Source organism: Mustela lutreola, chromosome 1, assembly GCF_030435805.1.
Source record: "Mustela lutreola isolate mMusLut2 chromosome 1, mMusLut2.pri, whole genome shotgun sequence".
NCBI lineage: Eukaryota > Metazoa > Chordata > Mammalia > Carnivora > Mustelidae > Mustela > Mustela lutreola.
In genome coordinates, this window is record NC_081290.1 from 56,171,112 (window position 1) to 56,190,358 (window position 19,247).

The window sequence follows — 19,247 nt, forward strand, 5'->3', positions numbered from 1 at the left end:
AAGTCCTATGGGTACATATAGCATCTCTTCTCATGGAACCAACATGCTAAGAGTACAAAGAGATAATTCAATTCAGGCAGAGTGTCTCTGAATATGGTCTGGGAGTCACTGACATTTAAAGCACCTGGGGTACTTGTTACAACTTCCAGACCTCGGCCTAATCCCAGTCCTACCAAAGAGGATGCTTTTGGGAATAAGACCTGGGGAACTTTAGCCCCACATGCTCCCAGGTGTAGTCTGTTGAGAACAACTGTAATGTGATAAATCCTATAACAGAGAATGTAAGTTGTCCATGGAATTTGCAGGAGATATACCTAACCAGCATGGCCTGTGGAGATCAGAGAAGGCTCCTGAGAAGAAGTACTTCCCAAGTTGGGAGTTGAATAAGGGTAGAAGTTATCCAGAAAGAAAGAAAGGAAGGAAGAAGAATCAGAAAGAACGTCCGCCAAAAGAAAGCCAAAGAGATCATGGGAGAGTTTTCAAAACGTATGACCCTTAGTAAGTAAGGGGCTCCAGAAAATAGAGACCAGTGTGAGGCTTCCTTTATCTGTCATGCTTCCAGTGTAGTAGAACACAAAGTTTTCCTTGGCATCTTGATAAGCTATATACGTTAGTCCCATTTCCTCTTCCTGTGCTTACTTTTTCCCAATAATGACAACAACATAGAAACCTGAATAGTTGTTTGGATATTTTGCAGGATCCAGAACTCAGATCTGGAATCATCCATGTGGTACTCTTAGGAAATGGAATCTCTGACCTCCTGCCAGTCACTCTGGCTACTACCAGTGAAATGGATGATTTCACATTTCCTATACAGAACCAAGGGTGTCCTGAGAAAGTGAAATTTCAAACACCTCCAAACTGATGGCCCATTTCTCCACTGGATGCTACACACTTCTTAATTTTATGTTTGTTCAGGATCCAGCTTACTGAGGTCAATTAAAGTCAGGAGGCGATGTCGGCTTGATTTAGTAAAATTGGATTCTTTGTCTGCCTTGGGTTTATCTCCTTGGGCTGGGTTGTCATTTGAATTTTATGTTTTTGTCCTTATTTCTTCCGACCATTTTTTTCCCCCCCTCAGGAAGGGTTTTCAGTGCTAGGCTCGCTCTATCTGTTTGCAAGGAAGGTGTTTGTTTCTATAAAGTGCCTGTCCCGTCTGATCTCCATCATCTTTATGGTCTTGCATTCTGTCACTGCGGCTCATGTCTGGCCGTGGTTTGTTATGTTTTGACAGGAGTTTGTTATAAAGCTGGGGATCACGTCTCCGGCTTTGCCTTTCAAACTTTCTTCTTTACGGTAGCCATAAACCTATGCTGCTAAAATGTTCCCTCTGAGGAGGGGGTGAAATTCTGATAACAAAGGCCCTGGGGGCAAGGAAAAAGAGGGACGGGAGAGCGAAATGGAGGGAGAAACATTTTGAAGAGATGTTAAAGTGCCCAGGTATGTACTAGCAGTCATCCAAATGCAAACAAAAAGAATCCATACAAATTCCAAAGGTTTGAGAAGACAGTAAGAGAAAGGCAGGTGCAATGTACCGAGGTCAACCTGCCCTGCTGTTTTTAATGTTTGGAATCTTGGACTAGTAAGTGGAATTAGTCCTGGCTTTGCTGGAAAGGAAGACAGCATGGTATGTGGACCATGTGCTAACATCTGTACATCTTCTAGCCGCCATCTTGCAAATTCCTTTTTGAAAATGTTTAGAATCATCTTGGTTTCTGGTGTATAGATGGTGGAGTGTAGACAAGATTTCCATGACCCTTGATGTGGTGTCTGTATTTTAATCTTTGTTCTCCACCTCAGTAAGCAGTTATTGATACTTGGTGCATGCAATACCTTAACTGTGCATCCCCAGCTGGTCATCTATTGAGCAGAACTGTGTCCTAGGAGTTTGACTGACACTCAGTGTACTTTTTCTCAAGGTCAGTGTATCCTCAAGGTCATCTAGAAAGAAATGATTATTATCCCCATGGAACTAGCATGTGGCCAGCCACCTGGGTACATAATACATGCATAGTTATATGGGGGCGGGAGGTTATTGATAAAAAGGACAAGTGGATCCATTCCCATTAACTAAACCATGACTCCCTGTAACAGCAGAAGTGGGATTCGGCCCTGTTTTTCTGATTCCAAAGCCTGTGTTTCTTGCACTACTCCAGGTTGATTCCTCTCTAACCACCTAGTGAGTAAGGAAGTGGAAGAGAGCAGAGTCACCTCATTTACAGGGAAGTCTTTGACTTAAGCAGGCAGAAAGGTCTGTATTCCTGATTTCCCAGCCGTGGGAAATAGCAAAGGCACCATCTCTGACGTAGGAGATGCCTCCAAATCCCAAGAGCACCCACCACACAGCTCCAATGTGGAAGCAAGTTGCTCACTGAATGATTTCTGGTGGCCTTGTCCCCTGACCCAGCAGCTGCACTCATGCATAGGAGCTTGGCCAAGGAATCCTGTAGCCCTGACCCATCTCCTCCCTTCCCAACACTGCCCACCATTTTCCCCTCAATAACTCCCCGTACATGAAGTTGGCTCTTCTCCCTGCACCTCTGTTTGGGATCAGGCCTGCCCTTCTCTCCTTCCTTCTATTGGTCTTCTGTCTCCCATGCTATCTTCTTCTCTTTCTAGATTTTATTCACTATGTATTGAGCATGCACTCAATACAAAGGTATGTTCCATGATATTTGATTCTTATGGCAAGTTAATAATAATAATGAGGATAAAATAACTACTATCCATTGCTTAATGTGCACCCATGCAAAGCCCAGTCTGCCAATAACTATTTGCTAAGTGCCTACTACATCCTTCACATCACTCTTGGTTCCGAGAATATAGCCAGGAGTAAGCAAGCCTACTTCTTTGAGCTTAAATTCTTGCGAAGGAGCAGGTAACATACCAAAATAACATCACATGAGTAATGGTGATTATTATGAAGAAAAATTAATTAGGGTATTGGGATGGAGCTTAGCCAGAGGTGAGAGCATTTTGTGGATGACTCTAGGTGCTCTGTATGACCTCCCTGAGTCTGACAGTTTTCATCCTCATTTGACGAAAGAGAAACCTGAGACCAGAGTAATTAAGCTATTTGCCCAAAGTCCCACAGTGGCTATGGGTCAGAGCTCAGATTCAGGTCTAGGTGGGAGTGGCTCCAGCTCTACGCTCTTGACCCCTGGTCCTCTCCTGGGAGGAGGTCAGGCCTGGTAAGATCTGGGAAGAGCAAAGCCAGAAGGATGCCTGGACCTTTTTATCAGTTCTTAATAGTGACAGAAGAGAAAGTAGAGAGCCAGAGAGAAGCCAGAGCCATGCCTGTGCAGATGCAGGGATCCCGCCTCTGGGGCACATGGTCCAGTAGATAATACGGTGCTACTTATCTCCTGGAAAGAGGGTCACCTTTCCTCCCAAAGGCAATGGAGTGCAGACAGAGGACATAAGTATCATTTCATCTTAGGTAATGGAGCCACAGCCCTCTCATTGAAAGGAGATAAAGGGAGTTTCAGGGAAGGGACTGTCACACAGTGGTGGATTCGGATGGGAGTTCTTGATGTTGTTTGACCCACGAGGAATGTGACCAGTGTGGGTAAGCACTGAGAACTAGGCTGGTGCCAAGTCTTGGGCAAACCAGACCCATTCCAGAACCCACAGAATGCCCAGGGGCTTCCTTCTCTTGCTTGAGTCCTACACTTTTCTGAAAATCTGCACACAGCATGTGAAACTCCAACAGCTGGCGCCCATGCAGTTTTATCAAACTTGGGTGGGTGCGTTTTGGCTGTTAAGTCCTGCTGCCAGAAAGACTATGGAACATTTAATTCACTGTCAGAATGGTTGTTCCTTTTCTTGTAGACACAATCTGAGGGTCAGAAGCACAGCCCCTGGTGGACTTCTGTGGAATGTGAAGCTGACCCTCTTTTACTACTTCTCATTTCCAAGGATTTTTACTTCCCTGTAAAGTGCCCCTGGAATGCTGACTTGGTGTGCCTATGGAGTCAGTCTCTCTCTCTCCCTTTCTCCTTTCTCTTCCTTCCTTCCTTCCTTCCTTCCTTCCTTCCTTCCTTCCTTCCTTTCTTTCTCTCCTCCTTCCTTCCTTTCTTTTCTTCCTTTCTCTCTCTCTCTTCCTTCCTCCCTTCCTTCCCTTCTCTCTCTTTTTTTTAGAAAAGCATCTATTTTTTTTTTATTAACTTCAAATGTTTATGAATTCTACACACAAAATAAGGGAGAAGCCCCTTCAAACTAACTAGTCTCCTCAGATAGGACGCTTTTTTTTTTTTCACCTGCAAAACACAAAATTAACCTTAATCCCAAAACAAATCTTTCAAAATGATTAGTCTCTACTCTTTAATTATCAGGATTTGAGCATTCAGATGTGAACACTCCAGATACGGGGCCCTAAAACCTTATTTTCTCCTTCTTGTGATTTTGATTCTCTGGCCCTAAACTTTGAAAGTGGCTTTGCCTCTGCGTTAGAAACCCTCATGTGCACAGAACCAGATTGAGTTTGGCAGACTGTCTCAATAGACATGCCAAGTCCACATTCATCCATGTGCCAAACATCTCTTAAGTAGCTATTTACATCATGAATGTGCTGTGGTACTGAAATGATCAGGGAGTGTTCCCTGCCTTCAGGGAACTGCAGTCACTGGAGGAAAGACAATGCATTGAGGATTCCAGTGCAGCGGGGTAACTCTCATGGACTATGCTGAGAAAAGTGGTGTGGGGTGATGACTTAGTCGTGCTTAGCAGAGTCGGACTCTGTGCTCAACCCAGAACACACACGATTGTGTTATGAGTACTTTTAGCAGCTCACTGAACTAGTGACTTGTCTATTCCCGTTTGACACATGAAGAAACTAGGATGTAAAAGAGCATAAATCATTTGTCCAAGGTCACCCAGTGAATAACACAGCACAGCCAGTAGATAAATCCAGAAGTTTCACTGTGGCATCCAAGTTTGTAATTGCTTGCTCAGCCAGAAGACACGGTGCTGGAGACGAGGCAGGAGGAGGCCTAGGACATAGGATGAAGCAGAAAAGGGGAATCTAGGACCTGTGAGGCACAGGATGCTTCAGGGGCAAAGGTTTTGAGAAGCCCAATGCAGGAAACATTGTGGAAGTAGGTGGGATTGAAGTGGAATAAAAGAAAGGTGGTGAAGACAGCCAATTTGTTATTTTAATTCTGCAAACCTTTCCCTTGACTTCACAAATCCACTCTAAAAGGTTATATTTTATTAGCTTCTATTTTGGTGACCACTTAACACCTTAGAGAGAACATCTTGTGCAATATCCAGCCCAGGGGGAAGGCCCCATTCTACCCAAGTCCGCTTCTCTCTACAGGGAAGAAATCATCTCTTGGCATTTGTTGCTAAAGGTTGCCAAGCTCTGCTTTCTATTAAGTTTGGAATCACACACATTTGTCTATTTCTCCGGCAACATTTCTCTAACTTCACTGAATTGTGCTGATATTAAAACACAAAAATGGAATGACTTGTGGTGTCCCTGTGGGTTTAAGTTTGAGAAAGCCCAATAAATCATGTTGAAATAATTTCATAAGAATTGTTGACGTTTGGCACCTTTAAAAAAATCAAAGAATGGAATCTTTCTCACTTTTCTTTCCTGGAGCCAATTTTTTCCTTTAGCTAAATGAATGGGTTTGGAGTGAAAAATTTAAAACAAACAAACAAACAAAAACAACTGCAAGCCATCTGAAAACATCAGATGTGGATGATTCATCCAGAATAATAACCACACGAACTGGATAAACTACTTAATTTTACCATCGACGTGTGGATAAAGCTTTGAGGACTTGAGGACTGCCGCTGTCCATTTGTAAGGGACATGCTTTGTAACCTGAATGGCAAAAAAAAAAAGTAAAACTTCACAATATTCAGTGCTGGTGAAGTTGTGAGTAAAACATGTATTACTATCAGGGTCAACTGGTCACAGCACTTAGAAGGGTGATTGCTGGTAGCTGATTAAATGAAATATGAACATATATGAATATATGTATGTATATATGTATATCTGTATGTGATTATATATACACACAAATATGTATGTATATCTTTTTCCCTTTCCATCATCTACCCTTTTAAAAAGGGTTGAAAAAATAATCCCTGTGTCTCTCACCAAGCGAATGTCTAAATAACCTGGGAAAGAGTTGTACTCTGGAATACGATGCAGTGTTTAAAATCAATGAATTAACGTTAGAGCTCAAAAATATATATCACTGAATGAGAAACAAAAAGTTCCTTATGGATGCATTTATTATGATAGCTTCTATGTAAAACATGACAAAAAGCACTCACAAAAAATGATGTCTTTTCTATGGGAACATATATATAGAGATAAGTGTATGATTTAAAAATCTAGAAGGCTACGTAACATACTAATAACAAAGGTAACCTAGGAAGGAGTGAAGGCACTGACATTGATGGGTACAGGCTGCTCACGGAAACTTTGGACTTATTAGCAATTGTATTAGTTAACCCTAGCAACTTAGTCAAATAAATCTTGAAATTTCAGTGGCTTAACGCAATAGAAAAACCCAGATGGGTCTTCCCAATATGAAGCAGCTGTCTTTCTGGTAGCAATTCAGGGACCCATAGCTCCTCTCATCTTCTGGCTTGTCTATCCAGGAGGTTGCATGGATCCCTTGCTGAGTCTGCAGCATCTGATCGTCAGAGGTGGGGAAGAGTGTGCCAATTACACACAGAATGATTTTACTTGTTATGTCTGGACGTTAAATTTTCCCTCTCGATGTCTACTTGGTTGAAAAGAATATAACAATGAAAATATCCATTGGACATTGATTACTAGGCATCGCCCAACAGAAAGGGAGTTTAGAAAGCGAAGACTGGCTCTATGCCTTGACAAACGTAGCAGATCTAGTAAACAGTGAGTTTCTGCAACAGTGATGTGCTAATTTTTGCATGTGTATCACTTATGTAATTTGAAAATTAATAAAAATTAAACTCAGGCATAAAAATAAAACCAGTGTTGGTTGATTACAATAAGCATTCTACTTTACCCCACCCTGGATCATGTAGCTATGTGGCTTTACCTCTCTCCCTATCACATTCCTCTGCAGTAAAATGAGGGTATGGAATATAATTATGGATAACCTAATTACCTTTATTAAATAATTGTTAGTATTTTGTATTATATTTTTTCCACATACATTAAGTGCTATTCATAATCACTAATCAGGAGCTAATCAGTATCACCATGAGTTGAGTTCATTCCTACTCAAATCAGAGAAACATGCAAGGCATAGTCTTTGTTTTAATGGTATTTTTGAAATATGGAACTATCTAAGGGTACATTTTAAAATATTCAGAAGCCCATTGGAATTAAAAAATGCTACTGGGAATCACCGGACTACACTTGAGGTCTTCATGGCTCTAACATTCCAATTTTATAGCTACAAGATAATGCCTTATAGAAAGCACCATTTGCATGGATATTTGTTAAAGGAATGAGTGAATCCATAAGTTGAATTTATGCAAAAGTTAATACAAAAATATATGTGGATATGTGTGCACAAGAGAGCAAGCTTTATACTGAGTAAAAACATCATTCAATAACTGAAAATATATTAATAGATAGCTTTCTGAGGGAAATTAGACCACCAATTCAGTAGTAGCTGAGAAAGCATTTGATCAAATTAAACATCCATCAGTATAAAAAAGAAGAAAATCATAAAAACAAAGATTGGAAGAATAATTTGATTTTTTTTCCATTATAAGTAATGTGATCTGATTTCAAATCAGTGTATAGTACTTCCACTAATCCTAGAGGTGTTTCCTAAAAAATTCAGGAGAAAAAAAAAAAAGAAAATCTACTACTTCATTCACTATTTAATACTTCTTAGAAATTCTCTTCTAACCATTGCATTAAAATTAGAAAGTAGGGGCACCTGGGTGGCTCAGTGGTTGAAGCCTCTGCCTTCGGCTGAGGTCATGATCTCAGGGTCCCGGGATCGAGCCCCGCATCAGGTTCTTTGCTCGACAGGGAGCCTGTTTCCCTCTCTCTCTGCCTGCCTCTCTGCTTACTTGTGATCTCTCTCTCTCTGTCAAAAAAATAAATAAAATCTTAAAAAAAAAAGATTAGAAAGTAATGATATAAATCTATTGGGGAAAAAAAGAAAGGAACAAAACTATCCATATTTGGGAATGAGAGATTTCTTCACCTAGAAAACTTGCAAAATTCTTCCAAAAAACTATTAAAATTAATAAGACCATTCTAATAAGTGTGTGTGTTGCAAATAGAAATATAATGAAAAGGTTGCATGATCCATTCAGTATAACTAAAATATTTAAGAATTATCTTAACAAGAAATGTTAGCTATTTGTATATACCAAACTATAGAATTATTTTCTAGTAGAGTTATAGACTTAAATGGATAAACATTTCATGTTCCTTTGTGGGAAGACTGGGTATTTTAAAGATGCCAACTTTTTCTTAGTAAATCAAATTGAATTTAAATTAACCTCTTTCCAACCTTGGAGTCAGGGAGAAGGGAGAATTTGACAAAATTTTCATAAGGTTGGTCTTGAAGAAGATAATATTGTTATGAAAGTGTTGAAATAAAAATATACAGAGGACAGAAAAAATCTATCAGATGTAAACTGCATGCTGAAGTTTGGATAACTAAAAGAATAGTGTACTGTCTTGGGAAAAGTGAGACAAGTCTATGTAAAGGAGCTCATCCAGACAAGACTGTCTAGGTACAAATATATAATATCTCGTCCAGGCAGTGGTCTAAATCATAGTAAATGTGTGATGCTCCTTAGTGCATGCTATTCCCTTGGCCCCCTTTGCCTGATTGATGTCTATTCATCCTTTAGTTTAGATCTTAACTCTATCACATTATTGACCTTGTACCCGTAGGGCATTAGTAACTAGAGCATGGCCCAAAGGAAGTTGACTCCTTGGCTGGACCACAGATCCTGCCCTATGCTTTGGATAAAGGAATAAAAGGGTTCTGCCCACAATGAAAATCACAAATCTGAGAGAAATACCCTGTGGTATGGCTGACAGAATCAGAACCCAATATTACCTGAATATGCTGAAATAGTTGCTTAATTAAATGAGATGAAATGAGGCTTACCTGTAAGTTTCTACAATTTGATCAGATGCTCCTTAAGAGCAAGATGGGGTCTACCATGGTCATCATTATATCTCTAACATCTACACAAGGTGGTCCACTAAAGTGTTAGTCCAGTTATTAAAATGTTTGGTAGGTAGAAAATGGGAGGAAAAAAAAAAACACCATTTAGATTTCTAAGAAGATCACATATTTTTTATGGAGTTTTGGGATTTTGTTGGCAGGTGAATAATACATTTAAGAAAAACAGAATATAGGGAGTCTGCATGGCTCAGTGGGTTAAGCGTCTGACTTTGGCTCATGTCATGATCTCAGTGTCCTGGGATTGAGACCTGCGAGAGTCTCCTAGCTCAGCAGCGGAGTCTGCTTGTCCATTTCCCTCTGTTCCTTCCCCTGCTTCTGCTTGTGCACTCTCTCTCTCTTCTCAAATAAATAAATAAAATATATTTTAAAAAGAAAACAGAATATGTTCATCAGATCTTATCCTTGGCTAAAACTTTCTAGTGAGATCTCATTGCACTAAGAATAAATTGCAAGCCATTTGCCATGGCCTAGAAAGTTCCACATGATCTGGTCCTGCCTCTTTTTTTCTGAGCTCATCTGTTATCTCATTCTCCTGACTGTGCACCTGCCACACTGCCTTCTTTCTGATGCTATGACACACCAAGCTTATTTAACCCAAACTCATTCCTGTCCTAGGGCTTTTGCTCTTGTGCTGCTGCCCAAGCCTGGACCATTTTGTTCCCTGATCTTCACATGGCCCTATGGAATCAGAGAGCCATCTCCATTAACATGTCCTCACTACAGCCTTCCAGTCCAGCTCATCTAAACCAGCTTGCCCTCCCTCACACCAAGTCTTTTCTGCTGCTTCACTTACCTGCTGTTAGTGTCCAGCCCCTAGAACAATGTCTGGCCCATAGTTGGTACTTAGTAAGCATCTATTACATGAATGAATCTTTGAAATAGTAAGAGAGGTAATCAGAAAGAAGATATTTAAATCAAATTGCTTTGGTTGAGAAAAGAAGTAAAAGGTGTTGGCATTAAAAGATATGTTAATAAAAGATTTCAAATGTCAACTTATGAAAGTAAAGTTTGACTTGCTTTCCCTTCAAAACAAAGGAATTTGCTTTGAACCTCTATCACTCCTATTTAATTTCAAGCTGATTTATTTCCTTTGTTTTGGCTATTTATAATGGTTCTTTACTATAAATGAAATCACCAGTATTGTTTAATTCATTACTAGGAGCATCTCCATTTACATGTTAGCATAATGTATTCACTGATTTCTGAATACACGTAAGTTTATTTTTAATGAATCTCTGTGTTTATTATTTATCTCAGTTGTATTTCCATATGGATTTCTGAGGTACTGCAGCCTTAGAACAACTATATGAAACTACGTAGATTCAGATAAGCAATTTGTCCTTATCACATTTACAAAAAAAGTTTTAAAAACTATAGTAATTGATGATTTTATTATAGTTAAACTTTGCCTAATTAAAAACACAAATGTGTGGTTGTATGGTTTTCTCTTTCCAAAGAGGAAAAAAATCATTAGTTAAGTAATTGTCAAGCATAAGTGACACAAATACTAATACATCCTCTTATTCCACATTTTAATTACTGTCCTCAACCCTTTTCCTTTTTTTTTTAAGTGAATTGTCTTTGAAAGATAAAAATTACAGGCATTTAGAATAGTAAATGATCTCCCCAAATCAGAAAGTCTTAACATTAGACAGTATTTTCTCACAGGACTTGGAGAACTTCAGAGCACTTAATATCTGCACATTAGAACTGCAGTTTGGCAAAGGTATTTACACCTAACAAACTATCAAAGAATTAGAGAGTCTCAAGATGAGAAGTAATTGCTATGTTGATTTGCCTATAAGTGTTCAAGTATGTATGTTTCACCATAACCTCATCAGGTTTTTGTTTTAATCTTTTCATTATTATTTTATTTGGTCCTTTGATTTCTGGTTTGAACATTTTCCCATATGATTATTTCTACTGATAACCTCTTTCATGTGCACTACCTATATACATTCTTAAGAGTTTAAAAAAAGTGTATCATGATGATTAATAGAGATGAAACGCTCAAAACAACAGATGCACAGTAGTTTATAACTTCTCAATGGTTAAGAGTTCTCAGTTTGTACCATTTGGTTTCTAAATGGGGGGAAATTAGCTAATATCTTCAAGTATCCTGTAGATATCCTAACATCCACAGTATCACTTATGAGAAAAGATGTGTTAGAGACTGCTCCCCAGAAGCAGCAGCCTATCAACTCCAATAGCAAAAACTTCTGGAGAATGGGGTCAAAGTTTGGGAACAAAACAGAACAACAATAAAAACCTCTCAAGGAACTGGAATTTAGAGCTTAATATCTAAATTAGCTATGAGTAAATTTTTAGCTATCTCTAAATGTTTACCTACAATGTAGAGTATTATTTAGACTTTCTTTATACACATTTCAGGCTCCTGAATAATTTAATCTGTCATTTTCTTGTCTTTTGTAAGAGTATAGTTAAATTATATATGTTGTATCAAACCTTCCTATATTTCACTCATAGAAAATCTTCTTGTAGTATCATGCTCACCATATTTCTTCTTCCCAACTTTTGGAACTTTGACCTAAATGTGTAAGAAAAATTGAATTTCTTTTATAATCTACTGTAGTCTTAATCTCTATACAAGAATACTTGAAGATGTAATCCTTTCCATGGGAGTACAATGTCGATTTAGGTATATCAATATTTAAATTATTTTTAATTCCAAGAATTAAAGTATAAATGTAAAGTGTAAGTGTAGCATATGAATATGACTATAAAATTTGAATAGATTCAGAATTGTTGTGCCTGATGAGTTATGGGACCACCATATCTAACTCTGAAGCATTCACTGATTTAAAGTCATGTCTATTAGGCTGTGCAGTGCGGCTGCATGATTTACTAAATTAAAAGGACATTTTAATCTTCTCAGTGCTTCAAAAATACTAAAGATGTACATTGAAATCGGAATTCAGAAGAAACTGGCAAAGAGTTCAAAAATCACAAATTTGGTTTTTTTTAAACTATTATTACATTGTATTATAGATACTTACATATTTGCTAACTCTCTTGTTAGAAGTAAGTGAAACACAGGGACAAAAATCTATTTTTCTGGTTCTGGCACCTACCAAGGAGCTTTACGCCTAGTCTGAACTCAGTGAATGTTTATAGAAGAAATCAATGAATGAGTTATAGAGTGATTTCCTCAAGCACAAGTGATGTTTTTTCTTCTGGTTATTTGTCCCTTTCACTGCACATTATCTATATACTGCTTGTCATGTGTGTGTTATATTTTGTATATACTCCCTTGTAGAACAAAAACTCTGTGGAATAATGGTGCCCAAAGACATCCAGTACTAATCCTTGGCAACTGGGAATATGTTAACTTGGGATGGTAGATTATCCGGATTATTTGGGTGGGTCCAATGCAATCACAAGGGTCCTAAAAAGTGGAAGGGGGAGGCAGACATGGAAAACTCCAACCACTATTGCAGGTGGATGATGTAGGAAAGTGACATAGCCAAGGAACGCAGCCAGCTCCTAGATCTTTGAAAAAAAAAAAAAAAAAAACAAGAAAACATGTTCTCCTCTAGAGCCTTTAGAAAAGAACACAGCCCTACTGACACCTTGATTTTAGCTCAGCAAGACCCACGTCAGATTGTCAGGAACTATGAGATAATCAATAAAGAGAGTTTAAGCCATTAAGTTTGTAGTAATTTGTTACAGCAGGTATAGAAGATGAATACAGCTACTGACACAGGATGTTGCACAAAAAGACTCAGCTATCTCTTATAGTTAATTTTTTCTCATCACTTCCTTTTTCTTTTACATTAGCGTTTGTTACCCCATCCATGCTCCAGTGCAGTGGGACAGCATTAAACAGGGTTCATCTGTTTACAAATGACAGAAAGCTAACACAAACTCACTTAAGCAAAAGAAGCAGGAGGTACATGTCTCACAGAAGCAGGACCTCCAAGGGATGGAACTGGGTTTCAGTCCTAAGAGGTACCAAAACAGTCCACAAAGACTTTCTGTCTCTCTAATCTGCTTTCCTTTCTATGCAAGTTCCTGTGTTTCTATAATATATATTTTTAATGGCAAGACTGCCCTCTTTGTCTTTCAGGAGAGGTTTCTAATTTGCCCATCTTTATAGCTTAGGAGGTTGAGAGGTGCTGTGATTTTCCATTGTTACATTTAAAACTTATAAGCTAAAATAACAAACATTTAATTTATTTACTCGTTGTTCTACAATTTGGGCAAAACTATAGGGAACAGCTTATATCCACTTCACGTGATACCAGCCTGAGGCAGCTAATTGGAGTTTAAGGATTCCCTTCCAAGATGACCTCACTCATGCAGGTTGGCGCTGGCTGTTTGCTGGTAGCTCACTGGGGTTGTCAGCCCGAAGACTCAAGTCTTCATGTGACTGCCTCAGTTGGTTGGGCTTCTCACAGTATAGCAGTCTTAGAGTAGTTGAACTTCGTACATAGTCACTGACTTCTCACCCGGGTGCAAAGTAGAAGCTTCTCTATGCTGTTTTTTGTTTTGTTTTGTTTTTTGTTTTTTTTAAGATTTTATTTGTTTATTTGATAGAGACACAGCGAGAGAGAGAGAGCACAAAGAGGGGGAGTGGGAGAGGGAGAAGCAGGCTTCCTGCAGAGCAGGAAGCCAGATGCAGGGCTCAATCCCAGGACCCTGGGATCATGACCTAAGCCTAAGGAAGATGCTCAATGACTGAGCCACCCAGGCGCCCCACTAAGCCTTTTTAAGATTTAGCCCAAAACTGACACAAGGTCACTTGTGTCCCATTCTATTGATTAAAATGGATCAAGAGCCCAGTCCAGATTTGAGGAGAGGAGACTACATCCACAAAGGTGTGAATGCAATTGTCCTGGTTCATTGGGACCACCGGTAGCAGTCTACCACAGTGGATAATGGAGTTTTGTGAATGATGCTCCACGCAAGACCATGGGGGAAATATATTGTTCCCATAAAGAAAAGGGGCTGAACACAAACCTCAGGAATCCCTAACAATCAGTTTCAAGAATGTTAGAAAATACTAAATAAAGCAAAGCTACATTTCCCTCTAAGTATATTTACTATATAGTTTGTACATTTTCTGGAGTTCGAGAGGTAATTAAAAATTGAGGTTTAAAGTTAAGAAGTTGCAACCTTTATCCCTATTCAATTTTTTTTTATTCTGTGAATGAAAATGATGATAATATATAGTAGGTATTACTACAAAGGAATTGAAATGGTGCAGGATTCATGATGAATAAGCTATAATGTGGCTAATCCAGTGGTGTTTATTTGCAGTAACCTTTTTAATGTGACAATTCCTTGGATATTGTAGTGAAATATTTTCATCTACATTTTTATGGTTTGTATTTATTCTCCACAGTACAGATCCCCAAATGTCAAATTACTAGAGCTGTTTTATGGAAATTAGTTTTAGGTTAGACTATTTGAAATGCATTAAATTAATTTTATCTGTTTAGCAAAGTACAATAAGGTTTTTCACATTAACAAAGTTTTCCTTATAATTTCAGCTGTGTGTATGTTTAAAGACATGGTGGACTCAAATCACTCTTGTTTGAATTTCATATTTAGCAAATGAAAATGCGCTGTTGAGGATTAAGCAGTGTTTGGAAAATGTATGTGTGAGGATTATTTAGAATGGAATTGCCAAAAATCCTGGAATATTTAATACACACTTGTTGATTGATTTTACTGCAATAAATACAAAGCAATAACAACTATATAAATTATTCAGAGACCAGTCATCCACAGCAGGATTCTTTAGAGATTACTTCAGAAAACAGTTTGGCAGGATATTCTTTTTATAGTTTTTTTTTCCCCCCAAATCCATGTACAAAAGAGATATAGATCCATATGGAATGGATTAACATTGATTCTTTTAAAATGAAATTAAACATTTTAAAACATTCAAGTGAAGATTGTATAATCTTTCCTACTAAAGCTCTCTTTGGTAATTTATTTATCTTAAATATTATTTTTGTCTTTCAGGAGGCATTATATAGTGAATGTAAGAGATTTGTTAAAAACCTTGCATCGCTTGAGAGTGCTTTAGTACTTTGCCTCAAAATCTGCACATAGGCAAAATTCCTGATATTATGAGTTGGGATTTTCAGTTTAAGAGGATTTAAAATCTCTGCTAAAGCAAGGGCTTGTTAGGTGTTTCTAAGCATCATATATCAGAGAGACCCAGCTACTTACCAATGCAAACTAAAATGGGGCAGGGCAGACACATGGAATCAAAGAGACCAATTTAGACCAAGTAGAAGGTATCAAGTTATCTTAAAATTGGTCTTTTGTTCTAGAAAGATATCCAGCTCCAGAAGCAAATAGAATAATCAGTATTTACGCAGATATGAACCTTTTTGTATATGCGGATTCTCAATCATTAAAGCAGTTGGAGACAGTGTTGAAAAGAGTAAATGTTTGCAGATTTGGAGGTAGAGACTTTAATTATCTACTTATTATAAGTCATGTGACTTTGATACAGTCCTAATGACCTTTTTTTGACATAATAATCCTTTTGGTTTCCAGTTCCCCACTACCTTGAAGTTGTTCTGAAGATTCAGTGAAAGAATCCCAAAATACTTAATACACTGCAAAGCATTACATTATCAAAATTTACATTATGACTACTATTACTAATAATACATGATTGGATGATTGGCTTATAAACAATTCACTGCAAAATCCGATTCGATTGGATGTTTTATTTTTTTAAAAAATATCTTCATTTAGAGGATACTTAGGAGATTCAAAATGGTCATTGCTTTTGTTCCTGTTATTTTTGATGCTGTGGTTGTTGTTCCTGTTAGTTTTAAAGTACCAACCTTTACATTATTAACTTTCAATTAATTCAAAATCTGTAGAGACAAATGTACAAATTTTTACTGAACAGTTGGGGATTTTATTTCACTAACTGCAACTGAGAAGGGTCATGGCTGTTTACAAAAGAAAGAAATTTACCTCCTTGTATGATTGGTTTCTTGAAATGATTTGTATCCAGTTAGATGTCTGGCAATGGTGTGGGTTGAGTGGGACCACTGGATTCTTTTGTTAATGGTTTACTTCTCTGTGTTTCTTTCCCAGCTATTGGCAGGACCCTTATCCCTCGTTACTTTAGCACTGTGTTTGAAGGAGGGGTGACCGACCTGTATTACATCCTCAAACACTCGAAAGAGTCATACCACAACTCATCCATCACAGTGGACTGCGACCAGTGTGCTATGGTCACCCAGCATGGGAAGCCCATGTTTACCAAGGTACAGGACATACTCAGCAACATGGCTTGTGCTTCTGTGGGTATACTGAAGGACAATAATTATGCTTTTCTCCTGGAACTTTGAGCTGATTTCTTACATCTCAGACACTGTCAGTGCTATGAGATAATCTCTTTTGTTTGTGACATGGCTAGATGCTTGGTGAACATTGTTCTAAGATGTGTGCATGTGATGCAGTGCAAATATGATAGACCCGCAAAATTAAGAGACACAGGTTGCTAAACAAATAATCTTCTACATCTAAAAGAACATTCTCCCATTGTTGTGTGGTCAGTATTTGTGTTTTGTTTCTCTTAAAATTAAATACTTTTTTAAAGCTAAGTTCAAACGTTAATAACAGGAAAAAAGGCAACTAACTACAACTCAACTAATTGCAATCTTTAAGGAGCATGAAAACATAAAAATATGTAACTAGGGAATTCAGAGTTTAAAATTTGTTTCCCCAAATTCTGAGAAGTTCTGTGGTTGGTCAGTCAGCAAGTGAGCACAGTAGAGTCAGAAGTTGGTTGTGAGAAAATGAGAAACACAGGGGAGGGTGTTGGGTGGAGGACTGGGTAACATGATATTTGAGGCACAATTTGAAGGATGTGAAGTGAAAGAAAATGTCTTCTATACTTTCTACACCTATGACCCTTCCCATCCACAGACAATCAACATGGAGGAATACTCCTTCCAGGCAAAGACCTGTCTGGAACACTACAGAAAATTCCTTTATGTCCTCTCCCAAGTAGCAAAATTAGTAAGAACAAATATGTAGCCAGAGAATCTGACAAACAGAAGTTTACTTGAATGAACACTAGTTAGTGCATTGTGATGAAGACTCAGTGTGAAACTAATCTGAAATATTAATGACAGCAGCTATCTCTTTTAGTTGAAAACACACATGACAATCCTCTCTTTATAGTTGAGAACTTGAATTATCAGGGTTAATTGCAAAAGCCCAAATTACAAGACTGAAGATATGTTTGTTACTTATGCACAGTTTTGTATGCACACATATAAAAATAAAATGTTTATCATTTAAAGTATCCATTGATCTTGTTGGTGCAGCTTCATCTTCCTGGTTGCTCAAGAGGATATATTAAAAAAAAAAAAAAAGGCAAAGGAAATGGTGAAAAAATGCAAAAACAAATCATCAAGTGTCATTGATTTCATGGTATCTTAATTTTATCAATAGACATTTTAAATGTGGGGCAGAAGTTGGGTTTTTCTCTTTCTTCCTTTTATTATATAATTTATTATAAAATATTGTATTAGTGTGTTTATATAAAATATTTTATATACAGTTGAATGGAAAGGAAGGTTGCCAATTAGGCACAAAGAATATTCATTCCCATTGTATGTAGATATTCATGCTGGGAAGAGAGTTTTGTTACATGGAAAGGAATGATCACCTGGATGATGGTTTAATCTGCGCATGTCTCACTTCATTTTGGAGATGTAAAATATTTGAATAATCTTGTATCTCAGTTGGATAACACCACCTATTTCAAAAGTTAGGAAGTTAGAGACCCAGAGAAAGGATTTCTCTGCTAGCTCATTATTCGGTTTTTATTTGTTTGTTTTGCTTTTGTCTAGGCTTAGCATTATGTTTAGGTAATCAAGAAAAACATGCCAATTTCTTATGCTTTACGGGAAAAAAGAAATCCATGAGAATTAAATAAAATGGCTATAATGAAGAAGCTACTTCCAAAGCCTAGAGCCATTGAAAATAAAAATGCATTTTTGCAGCATCCCTTTTATAAAGCATAAAATATTTTATATAAACACACTAATACAATATTTTATAATAAATTATATAATAATAACTAATTTTAAAATAACATGTGTAACATTTTATATACATGTAAAATGTATAATAAAAGATAGTCCTTTATATTTTTTCAATTTCTTTCATTTCAGGCCACAACTTTTTTGTAAATGAGCATAGTCAACTGCTCTGAAGATAAAATGATATATATTCAGGATGGGTTTTAAATTTTTTTAAAAAATCCCATTCTTCTGATGAAGTGCCTTTTTTCACTCAAATCAAGAAGCTAAGGTTTCCCTTGGTTGCAGTTTTTCCTCACCCAGGAATGCTTCCCTCTCAGATGGCCATGGGGAAGACCAGAACAACCTCCTCCTGAACTCAGATCTTTCACCCCAAACTTCAGTTATTTAGGGCAACTCTCCCTCTACTCCATGGCAGTACATCTCCCAACTCTTGTAATGAATATTTCCATAGTGTGATGAAAAATATCACTTTCTCGGAAATGCAGCTTAGCTATGTGGACTTAGTCCAGATGCTAATTATGCACATTTATTTTTAGAAAGTTCTAAAGCATTCATTTTTTTCTTTTCACTTCCCCCCCCATGATTATGATAAGTACCCGAAGAATCCTTCCAATTTTTCTTTTGTTCTTATATTAATTAAAAATAACCCACCTTCGTGTAATAAAATAATGTGAGTATTTAGTATAAAACAGTGAGCTAATGACCTTTCAGTAGCACAAAGAAAAATGTAGTCTGGAAGCTGCTGCTTTATTTTTAAAGGGGAGCCCCACTGTACATGGAATTATTTTAGCACATTATGTACAGGCACATCACATTGTTCTAATTTAGACTATCAATACACTCTAATTCCCCAAATAGCATTTGACCCAGTGGTTCTGAGTTGCTTTTATGAAAATTTGGTCAACTGATGAATCAAATATCAGCCGCAGTCCTAATCAACGGTAATATTTAATATTCCTCAGGAGTATAGTGCACATTTTGCAATTTCCTGATCCTAGGAACACTATAGATTATGGATAAA

General features: G+C 37.5%; 1 protein-coding gene across 11 annotated transcripts in view; it reads left to right on the forward strand.

Annotated features, from left to right (window-relative positions):
* The window catches only part of LDB2 (LIM domain binding 2), a 372,947-nt gene that overhangs the window by 269,229 nt on the left and 84,471 nt on the right, over positions 1-19,247 (forward strand). For all 11 annotated transcript variants that reach the window (XM_059165042.1, XM_059165051.1, XM_059165049.1 and 8 more), the window contains exon 3: positions 16,263-16,435. In XM_059165042.1, the coding sequence (XP_059021025.1) occupies positions 16,263-16,435 (173 nt within the window). The remainder of the gene's footprint in view (positions 1-16,262; positions 16,436-19,247) is intronic.